The following is a 12,114-nucleotide window of genomic DNA, read 5'->3' as shown; positions in this document are numbered from 1 at the left end:
CAGTTCCACTTGTGTTGTTGCAGGAAAAAAATAAATTGCTAAAAACCACATACATTCTGTTGAGACAAATCATTTTCAAATAGATGAATCATTTTACACTGTTGAATACTGTAATTTCTCCACTGTCATTAGGTTTCTGTTAAACAATGTATTGCAAGTAGTAGCCCTTATAGACAGAGTGCTGTAGCAGTTTAACTGTTGCTGCTGTTGTTAGAGTCAACATTTAATGAAATGTTACCAAGCATGAATTGACAGGTATCTTTTATCTTCTCCGAAATTGCAATATTCACTTTACTAAAGCAAATTAATTGTTGTTGACAGTGATAAAGTAAAACGTATTACTGCTAAGGTATGCTAGGTCACACTGACTCAAAATATATTACTAGTATTTGAACATACACATCTAAAAGCACAAAAACATTTGCATTTTTAAATTTATAATATCCCATCTCTAAGCATGCTACATTCTTAAGGAAAGAAGATACAGACAACATGCATGTACACAGACTGCACAGTGCATATGGCTTTTAAAAATTACCCATGCACATACATGTAGCACTCACTCCATCCCTCTTTTTTTTTATCCATTACACACAGTGAAGTTGCGTGTCCTGAAAGGCGGTGGTGTACCAAAGCACTCTCAGTCGTCAGCGATTAACCCCCTCTCCATTTGCTGACATAACAAAGTGAACAACCGTATAATCAGATGACAAGTGATGGAAAGAAATGAAAAGGCTGGAATGGGTAAGGCAGTGGAGAAGATTCCTTAAGCTTTCCTTTAAAGACAGTGAGCAGGAGGCTGCTCATCAGGAAATTGGGGTGTCAGCTAGCTGTCAGGGTGCATTGACCTAACAGAGCAAGTGTGCTGGGCAGCTGGCGTTGACATGTCAATCTTGCTCTCAGCCAATCAGTCTTTGGCAGGAATGGTAGCAGGGTGGAGAAGAAGACCTGCCACTGATCCCATCATCAATGCTTCATATACTTTTATTTATTTATTTACATTACTTTTAAAGCACAAAGAAGAATTAGAGCTCCAAATCATTTTATTCACCATGATTATTGAAATACACACTACATGAACTTCAAAACAGCTTTTCCCACTTACTTACTCTCCCACATAAACAAAGTTGACTTTTTTCTTTCTACATCTTCGCTCACCAAACCCTCTTGATGTCCTTGAAGGAAGTGGGAAAAGTGTGTGTTGGTGCAGCGCAGAAGAAGTGCTGCATGTGTTCAGTTCTGGCTCTGTCTGGGTGACCATGGAGCTTCCTATCTTCTCCTATTGCTCCTGCTCCCCTCAGCCTGGTCATGTCAGCTTTCTGGGCCACAGCCGCCTGGCTCCCCAGGGAGAGGAAACAAAAAAGACAGAGGGGGAGGGGTGAGTTGGGTAAGGCATAAATAAAATAACACTTGTGTTTCACCTTGGAGAGGCCGATTGCCTGTTGTTGTTTTCCTCTATGCAGATTTCAATCCCGAAAAACTCATGAATATCCCCTAGAAATGTGACTTCCTCTCTTGGGGTTACATGTCTTCAGCTCATGGTTTGGACATTGTGTGGAAGTCCTGCATTGTGACAGGCAAGTTATCAACAACTTTGATTTGCAGTGTTTTTTGTTTTACGCCTGACAGGGAAGCCTACAAATGTAATTTTCATAGCAGTACACCGTACACAAAGAACACGGTAACCAATTTACACAACATGCTGCGCCCTGCACATAAAAAGTTAATCATCACATTCTTGGGGATATAAAAGGCAAAGAAAGTTATTCAGAAAAAAGTAGGACCTGATTTTTGTTTGGGGAATAGTTCAGCGTTTTGTAATTTATTTATTTATTTTTTTTACGGAGTTTGAAAAGGATCAATTATGTTCTTGCATCTGTATTATACACATTTAGTGAGGATAAATTAGCTGTCATTAGCTGTTTTTGGTACTGAGCTGTAAACATGCTTGTTTTTGCTGTAAATTTGGACACTTTTAAATGCAGTTGTATAGGGACTGATTGATTGTTTGACTTGACTTCTAGCTCTGGAGGTTGCAATTTAGGTTGTATTCTTCATGTTAGTTTCACATGTTATCACATGCTAATTATCACTAAACACACAGGGTGATGGAAATGTCATGAGCTGTGTCATTACAGTTGTCTCTGTGTGTGAAAATTTCAAGGATCACTGAAGGGACATGAATACCTGTAACAAAATTCATGGCACTCCATCACAATAATTGTCGACATTTCTATAAAAACTTGAAATATCTCCCTCAGGTCGAGGAAAATTCAGTAGTCCACCAAAGTCAGATTGCTTTAAGATCTGTGGCCCATGAATGCCTGTAGAAAATTACAGATGGTCATTTACATCTATACATGTTGACAACAAATACTTAGAATTCATGGCACCTGGGTGATATTTTGCTATTTATTGGACGAACAAAGTCTTCATTCTGTAACACAGTGTGTTATTTATCATATATTCATTGTCAATATTTTAAAAACACAAATGATTTGTATTCTCTTCATTAGCTTGCTCTGAGCTGATTTGACAGGCACATGGTTTTTCAGATCATTAAACTTTTCTTTCTCTGTGAACATATGCAGTGTGCACACTGGTGCACACGAGCTCCAGAAACAGTTGTTGTAAACTGATTGTTAAGCAGCCTTACTGTAAAATGTCGATGCAGAACGTATAGGAATTGATTTAGGACACAGGTTCATCCTTTCCAAATGACTTCAGCAGCTTTTATAAATTGGACTAGGAATACAGTGGCAGAATACTGGCCTGTGCTGGGTCACAAAACAGATTCTGACATATTCATTCTAAACCAAGCCATACAAGTTTAATGTTATATGTTGCCCAGGGCTGCCATGTATAATTAAGGTGTTTCTGTGGGCTTTCCCCCCCTGCAATGCCTGGTAGAGAGATAGGGAATTAGGTGGGAGATGTGTTTTTGAGTCACTTGCAGAGAAGAAAATATGTGCTGATAGGTGGCAAATTGTGATATAAAAATGTAACCCTAATGAGATATGAACTCAACTCTAGTTTGTAGAACTATAATATGCAAAGGTGGCCAGATGACCGATTTATAACCTTCATTTTTCACACCCGGGCTACAGACATAGCCTGCAGTGAGACACAGAGAGACAAACATATCCAGTATAGCAGTATTCCAGAAGTCTCAAGAAGTCCACTCCTCTTGAAGAAGTCGCAGACCAGCATCACAGGATACTCAGCTTTCAGAGTAGCAGTAATGACCTTGATGATTCTGCCACTCTGCAAAATCCACTGATGATGGTGCCATTCCAGCACATCAATTATGAGAGGCATTTGTTGAAGTAATGTGCTGCACGCAAGGCAATGGGCGGGGGTGGACGGGACCTGCTGCACTATTCATGTCACCATCTGCTCCCTTTCACAAAGTCTTGCTCCACAGGTCTGTGGGCTCTGGAATCGGACTGTGTGCTGTGTCCCTGGTCCAATTCCTCCAGCAGTGCATGGAGTCACTGCAAAAACATGTGATTTAGACCAGCCAGCGTTGCTACCCTCACCGTTTTGGTGTCAGCTATACCACCGTGTGCAATACAAACAACCTGGCAGAGCACCTCTGTGACTGGAATCTGCTGGAATTGGGAGAGAATGTGAATTAGCAAACATAAGCGGCAGGGGACTTCCACAGCAATAACAGGGATCAATAAAGAAAGCACTAGGGCGAGAGCTGAAAGGGGTCATCACATAAGATCCCAAAGTCAACACATGAAATATAAATGCTGCTGAAATAGACGGGATTTCTTTTTGGAACAAACTGACAAAGATCAAATGTCTATTTGGTGTTTCTGGTCAGACTGTTTGTACGTCGCTTCCTATAGCAACATGACTCAGGAAGCTGTTAACCCACTGCCCAATTTGTTTTGGAGGTGATTAGGACCTGGCAATGGCCTCATTAAAAGCCTTAGTTTGCACTTCTCTGAGTGTGTTTGTAAAGTAAATCCATGCTCTGATTAAACTTAATATCCACAGTGAATATCTATGGGAGGGGGCTATGTAATCTGATGGAGGCATCTTATCAGTATGCAAATTGAACAGCTCACTTCGCTCATTATATTAAATGAGCCGAGACTGAATGAGTTTGTCTCAATTATTTCAAAGTTGTGCTGGGTGCCTGTTTCACATAGCGATATTTTAGCTGTGTATTAGAGTAAAGGTCTAAGATTCAGGGTTAAGTAGGGCCTGTCACACTCTACATGTAGGATGCCTGGGGTACAGACCCCACACAAACACACACACACACACACTGACTAAATACTGGCCACCCTGTGGGGTGTCAGCTATAAAAGATGACTTAGCTAGGCAATGATATCATTAAAGACTAAAGCAGAGCAATGCATGAGGACACAAAAGGCCAACCTTCACACTGCTCTGTGTGCTGCTGTATAATCTGTTGGTGGGGGGTATGAATAAGCTCACTGCAAGGACAGCAAAGGTGTTGGAAAAGGGTAACTGTGACACATACCCATGTACTAATGGATATTTCCTAATTCGCAGGATTAACTGGCGAAGGTGTTGCGTGAGAGAAAAATAATCCTTATCAGTCTGATTCTATTAATGTTAATTATACAATAATGTCAATACATTTCTATTGAGATTTTTGTTTGGAAAAGGAGTGTCTTATATGTGCTACACAAGTGAAATCTGAACAAAGATTTTTATTGTCTGACAATCAGACCTGCAGAAAGGCTGCAGAAAAACATTGTTTCCGTACTGTTTTAGATATCTGAGTCTTAATAATGTCCAGTGTTTCTTGTTAGCTTGTCTCAGGACAATAAATGAAAAGATACACCACTGTTGAGAAAACTCAAATAAGTCAAAGGGATTCCTTCGAGTAGTAAGGTACTTGCAGCACCAAATTGTCAAAGGATGCTTTTGAAAAAGCGACAGACCACATGTTTGATGGTTTTCAATGATGCTATTGTACTTTATGATTAAAGAATGTCAGAAACACATAATTGATCCTCAGATCCTCATTATGCAGTTACGAGAAGCAGGAAATAATTAGCTAAAAGTAAAAATAGAGCATAAAATCTAATAATAGTAATAATAGTAAACTCACCCAGCGTTTGAATATAAAGTACGAGATAGAACCACAGCAAAGAGTCTTTTCTTGTGTAATGTCATTAATGTCCTGGGAGAGAGAGGAAAGCACTGGGGTGCAGTCTGGAGGCTTGTAGTAGCACTATTTTTATTATAGCTACTAAATAAAACTGTTTATCTAATCTACACACAAATGCACAATTATTTTTTCTTCTGAAAAACAAAGAAACGTATTTTTTGTCCAGATTAGATCAGCTACAAGAGGCATGTGAAATCTTAATTCAAAATCTTTCTGATTTACCTTCAAGGTACCTACAGGCTGCTGATGTGTAGATGTACAAGTTGCCATTGAATAGTGCCATGCTGAAAGTGTCACTACACAGAAAATATGGAGTGACAGCTATAGGGTGAGAAAGCTGGAAGCTTGACAGGACACATCAGTGACCAGAAAATAAATGAAAATTCTGTCAAGGCTTGGGATCAATACCTTTCTGCACCGAGCTCTTCATCTGAATGATAAGTTGAAAACATTGATGGTAATATACCAATACAAACAATTGACTACTTACATTACTAAAGACCAAACTGAGAGCAAACACTGAAAGACTGACATGACACGGTTTTGCATGTTTTACGTTTAGCAATATGGTCCTACGTCATTCGCCTCTATTACTCTGTCAATGACAATATACTGTATACAATTCATGCTCATTCCTTCTTCGTATGAATTCTTTTTTCATCTTGAATAATTCTACACTGAATTTAAAATAGGAGATAAAGTGCACGGAGAGCAAAATGTCTTGTGGACCTTTAAAATCTTTTCTTTTGGATAAGTTCATGTCTTATAGGTTTTGCTTCAACACTGCCCCCAAGTGATAGGAAGCAGGAAATTACCAGGTGGAAACTGCTCACAGGAGCTTTCATATGTTCTGTTCATAACTGCTGCAATCATCACCAACACAAAAATTTAGAATTAAGCACCCCCCCACCAAAAAAAAATTAAAACAATAGATGCAAGTGAAAAAAGACCATCTTAAGGCAGTCATTTAGACTAGAAAATGCATGAATTTCTTATTTATCATATTTAAACTGACAATGTTAAAAATGATTGTTCCTTTTTTCTTCTTCTTTTTTTTTTTTTTTAGCAGTGTATTGCGTGAACCTCAAAGCAAAATACTGTGGATCCAAAAAGTCTGTTGCTTTATCTTTAAGTTGATAACTGTCTTTCTTCTTGGGTGATGTGACAGGCAGGTCTGGTGCACCATATGAAATATACAACAGGATGGGGACGCCGTTGACAGTCATGTCACAAAGCATCAGTGAGGATGACAGGACCAAAGACCCTGGTCTGCTACACTGACATCTCTGCAGCTAATCGGAAGGTACAGGTCCTCACAGCTGCCGGACCAAAAGATGGAGAGAAGGTCAATAATTTAACAGATGCAATATGTTGAGGCTAGTCCAATGTTAAAGTCTCCTTCCATCCCTGTCCGGCACTCACCACCTCTCTGACTTTCTCCCTTCTACATCTTGTGAACAAAGACGCATCACCTGCCATGTAGTGAGTTACATTAAACAGCACTGCACAATTTCAAAAGACCGCACAGCTTAAGCTCCATTCTGAGGTGAGGCGAATGTTTTTATTGCTTTTCTATTATAATATGCATGATTTGAAAAGTGATTTAAGTGTCTGTGTAGACACACTTCACGTGACCTCTCAGTGCTTACACCATCCCTACTGGCTAAACTACACTCTTGTTTTCATTCATTTGCTCTTTTTCTTTCTGTGACTTTTTCTCTCCCATTTTTCTCCGCTCATGTGCTTTGTTGCCATGACAACTGGGATGAACTGAATGTTCTGGCAGGTATCACCTCTGCTGTCTCACCTCTGATGGCTGACACTCCAGTGTCACAGGTCCAGATCTGCTGATGGGGACTTGGTTGGCGGGTTGGGAAGGTGGAGGCAGAGACAAAGTGAGGGTGATGGGACGGGAAGATGGCATGAGAGGTAGGGGGAGAGACATAAGGATGGAGAGTCGGTTCATTGGCTAACTGGGGCCCAGAGCTGCACTAATGCAGGACACTAGCATTGGGATGATTAGGGTTGGCTGTTGTTTGCATTTTAACAATTTGACAAATCAGTTTTATTAACTCCAATTCGTTGAGGTTCAGGTGGTTAGGGTTAGTACAACAGAAAAATCCTGCTTTTACATCAATGTGTGACTCATGTACTTTTACTTTAAGTTACATTTCAGTGCAGGACTTTTACAGTGTAGTATTAGTTACTTTTACTTAAGTAAAAGATCTGAGTACCTCCTACACCACTGCCTATCTTTGCATATGAAGGTAAACAATTAATAATTACATGAATAAATACAGCTGTCTTGTTTGATGACAGGGAGCCTCTGTCAGGAAGGTGCTGATGCAGACTTTATGAGTCTGTCCTGGTGTGTGACAAAAGTAGCAGCACGTTGCGATAAGCGCAGTAAAGTAACTTTAGTCAGCTGTAAGGTGTGTTGATGAGCAGCATAGTTCATGCTGTCTGTGTTCTGCTACTATGAAGTCCTCCTGCATTCCTTACAGCAGATAGTGTGGACTGTTGCCAGGCATGTAGGTGTTCAGCTTGCACAGTGTGGACAAAAACTAACCTGAGTGAGATGTACTTAGGAACCGATGAGCAGTATCTAAAATAAATGTTCCTAATGATCCCTTCAGACTCAGAACTTTGGAACCAGTTGTTGGAGTGCAACCCTAGTGGTGGCAGTGGTAGTCATTTATAGATGGCCAAGACAGAAGGTATGGCTCAGAGTAGCAGTTTTTAATGTTTATGTACTTTTAATAACAGAAAACAGATCAAGAAGGTAAGTTTGAACCCCTGGCTTCTTCATATAGTAGATTGTGTAGTAGACAAATTTGGCGTTTAATTGCCCCCAAAAATTCAAAACAATAACCAAAATCTTGCATACAAAAATATATTTTTCTGTATTTGACCTCACTTTGGTTTCAGTTAACCAGTTTGAGATTTCAAAATAAAGAGATCTCTCAAATTGTACACCTTTGAGTTGTTATTGAGTGGGAGGTTTTTTGTATCGTTTTGATTTACCTCAGCTTCAGAATTCTCATTTGTATTCGTTAGGCCCCCCTTTTAAAGAGTTTAGCTCTGTTTCCCAATGTTACCACTATAGATGGCTCAAGGTGTGTACAACCACAATGCAGTCCTCACAAATAAAACCAGGCCTGTTGTTTAACAGGGAAATACACATACAAACAACTTAGTCTTGTTAAAGGAACAGTACACAAAGTAAAAAAGCATCAAGCAACAGTATTACCCACTTTTCTATCTTTTAATGGCAGCCTAATTACATCATCTGTTTCGCCTTCCATTTGATTAAGGGTATGTTGACCCAGGTTACATCATGAGTTGTTCATGTGGAGAAGAAGAATACACATTGCAGGAAGGACACCGGCAGGCATCACAGGTGGCTTTAGGAGCTGACACTGAAAAAGCCTGGCTGGCCTTAAATTCCGATGTAGATCTAGGTACTCAAAGATTCTAATCTGATGACCTAAGCAAGCAATGTAGGACATAAACATGCAAGCCAGGGCTAGTCAAGGTCTTGAAAGCAAGTAACAAAATTGTATACACAGAATAAAAATATGAACGAAGAAATGGTCTTTTCTTCTGACTTACAGAAAAAGTTAAAAAAATAAAAATAAAAATCATAATTTTTCTATTGTTCTGATTAGAAAAAGGTTTAATTTATCCAGCTGTGCACAGGACCTGTTCACCTGGTGATGAATTCTTGAAGATTGATTTAATCCACGTCATGTCTAGGTGTGGCTTTAAAGGACAAAGAGATGGTGTTGGAGGCAGAATGTCAATTTTATTGACTTTCAACCCAGTCTCACAGCAATTTGTGAAATAGTCACGAAACTTAATCTATTGATACGTGTCCAAGGACACGAATTGCCCAATTTTTTCGTGTCCCCCACCACGAATTTCAAACTAATAGACTGATTAATTTAAAGAAATCCAAACAAGCCATGGTGTTTTACCCCTATAACAGAATGATAATGAAGTGCAGCTAAACCACTATGTAGCACAGAATGGGCTGGCTAAGTGACACCACCAGTACACAGACACTTCTTTGATCAGTGCTTTTAAATGGCCACCTGAAAATGCAACTTTATCCAAATCATACAATGCCACAGATGAGAAAAGGCACTTGATTGCCCACGATTCCACCATTTGTTGACTAAAAATAGTTTGAGACACAACAGTATGACAGACAATTTGCATTATGATGCGCCAGATGGACATGTTCAATGACGTGACCTTGTTCCTCTAAATGTCCACCAACCTCGCCAGGCTCTTCAGACAGAGTTGTACAACATTCTGCAGCAGCATTGTGGTACCAAGCTACAAAGCAAGAGGAGTCGCAGATGAATTAAATTAAGGTATTTATTTTACCCCAAAAGTGACAAACAAATGTTACCAAAGCAAGTACTAAGTTCTGGGCCCATATAAAGTGGTCAAATTACAAAGAATTTAAGCTACAGTAACAAAATGATTGTATAGATAAATATTTAGAGTGGCTGATCAGACCAAATAAGTTCAACTGGGGAAACACAAAACACTGTCACTTAAAGTACCCTATAAAGACAGCACAGTTGGCCTGCTTAATAAAAATAACAATACTAAACAAATCAAAAATCTATCTAATATTCAGCATAAGTCATAATGAACTGATGATGTCAACGAATGCTAAATAAACCATGAGTGGGTTATCTGAAATGAAAAATGATGTTTTGCCATTTGTGTGTGTGTGTGTGTGTGTGTGTGTGTGTGTGTGTGTGTGTGTGCAATATGGTTGTCAAGTGTTTAACTTAAGAGAACTTAAGTTGTGCACAGGGTGATCAACTTTCATGGTCATGTGGCTGCAAGTGTGGCTATCATGAGCATCAACAATTCATATTAACTCTATGCATCTTAGATGTGTGACTTGTAACTGATTATGACTTTTGGTCTATGACCTCACTCCCCATCTGCCCGTTATCATTTACAATAGTTGTGTACTTGAGTGTACGAGAAGTGTGTACTTGGTTGTTTTATGACGTCAGTTTTATTGTACAGATGCTGTATGTTGGAACAACTTACACTTGTTTCCTTGGAATGAAATTTAGTAAAATATTACATGCTGAGTTTACAGCTGCAGGGTGGCGCAGTTGGTTCGCACCATTGTCTCGCAGCAAGAAGGTCACCAGTTTGTGTCCCGGTGAGGACACCAAGATTTTTCTACATAGAGTTTTCATGTTCTCCCCGTGCAGTGTGAGTTCTCTCCGGGTTCTCCGGCTTCCTCCCACAGTCTAAAAACATGTTGAGGTTAATTGGTGATTCTAAATTGTCTGTAGGCATGTGTTCCGCTCCTGTAACTCATGATGTGGTTAAGTGAGTGAAGTGCCACCTACTGGCCTTGTTTGTGTACATCGCAGGTGCTTAATAAAGTTATCGGGTTTGAATTTCGAAGCTGTCCTGCAACCTTGACCTGTTTTCTCTGCAAGATGCATAATCTGTAAGTTTATTCAAGTTTATTTGATTGTATGGGATATTTTTTATCATTTAGCTGTTAGAACAGCAGAAAGCTATTTTGGGAATGTCTATTTAGACTTATTTGATTTATGGTGTCTGTATTTGTGCTGACATGCATGGTGCATTATTTTTTGGGTTATTTGTACAGTGGCTGTATACTGAGAGTTATGTTGTATTTCTTTTTGTACAGATTTACAAACAAAAAGTACATTATAACACCTGAAGTCAGCTCCTGTTTCGGGTTCTTCATGGGAGAGTGTTTAGGCCACTGCATAGCTACGTATGCAAACGCGTAGTGAGGGCAGCAGAGTATGAATGTGAGTGTGTTTGGTTGTCTGTCTCTAAGTGTAGCCCTTTGATAGACTGGTGACCTGTCCAGGGTGTCCCCTGACTTCACCCTGAGTCAGCTGGGATAGACTCCAGCCCCCCAGGACCCTAGTGGGGATTAAGCGATGTATAGATAATGGATGGATAGATGCTGATTTTACATTTTTGTTCAGTAAAGTTGATCCTATGTTGAACACATAGACAACGTAGTGATGTCAGGATAGGTGAAATATGCTCCTTATTGAGTGTGCTTGTCAGGAGTCTGAAGGCCACATGTAGTTACTAAGAGCATGCTTAAGAGCCTCTTATCGGGTGCTCATTTTAAAACACACAGGCTGGAGCATTAACAAGTCAAGCGAGAGCAATAATTTCAAACAACTCTGAGGAATTTTATTGTCAGCATTAGCTTGTGTTAGCTAGTTATGGCATACCTAAAACAATCTGCTAGATACAATTGTCATTTCAGCTGAAAACAAAAACACAGCCAGCTAATAATAACAAGTTGCTCGTGTTTACTTCTGGATATAATTGAAGGGCCATTGTTTCAGAAAGGATTGTAAAGTTCAAATGGTAAATGTGCCACGCTTGTCACTGTAAGCAAACACTCTATCCATTTTATCTTCTGGAGAGTCACAGGGTGCTGGAGTCTATCCCAGGTGACTTAGGGCGAAGGCAGGATACACCATGGACAAGTCGCCAGTCCATCATACAACCATCGCAGAGACAAATAACCAAGCGGTTTAAAATCACCAATTAACCTGAGCATGTCTTTGGACGGTGTGAGGACACATAAGCACATGATGAAAACCCATGTGGGCACAGAGAGAACATGGAGAACATGCAAATGTCACTGCATTTGAACCTAGCACTTTCTGACTGTGATGCAACATTGCTAGCCTCCCCATATAATAAATAAATAAATAAATATGCTCACCATTCAAGTTTAAAAATTATGATTTATTCTATTATTAACAATGTGTTTACAGCTTGGATTCAGCATGGATAGCAACGAAGGGGTCTTCATCTTGGTTGCTGATCCTGAAGTGGGCACGGCCATCACCACCAACTTGGATCTGCTTCCCAGTGCACCTGCTTCCTTCCTTCTGGCCAGAAATGAC

General features: G+C 39.7%; 1 protein-coding gene across 1 annotated transcript in view; it reads right to left on the bottom strand.

Annotated features, from left to right (window-relative positions):
• Positions 1-11,932: 11,932 nt before the first annotated feature.
• LOC103353966 (pancreatic alpha-amylase-like) overlaps positions 11,933-12,114 on the bottom strand; it is a 4,122-nt gene continuing 3,940 nt past the window's right edge. Inside the window, exon 8 of the mRNA XM_008277180.1 lies at positions 11,933-12,109. Coding sequence (XP_008275402.1) covers positions 11,977-12,109 — 133 coding nt within the window. The 3' untranslated portion in view covers positions 11,933-11,976. The remainder of the gene's footprint in view (positions 12,110-12,114) is intronic.

The sequence above is a fragment of the Stegastes partitus genome, unplaced genomic scaffold, assembly GCF_000690725.1.
Source record: "Stegastes partitus isolate 25-593 unplaced genomic scaffold, Stegastes_partitus-1.0.2 Scaffold90, whole genome shotgun sequence".
In the NCBI taxonomy this organism is placed as follows: domain Eukaryota; kingdom Metazoa; phylum Chordata; class Actinopteri; family Pomacentridae; genus Stegastes; species Stegastes partitus.
This window is presented reverse-complemented; position numbering and strand designations above follow the sequence as displayed.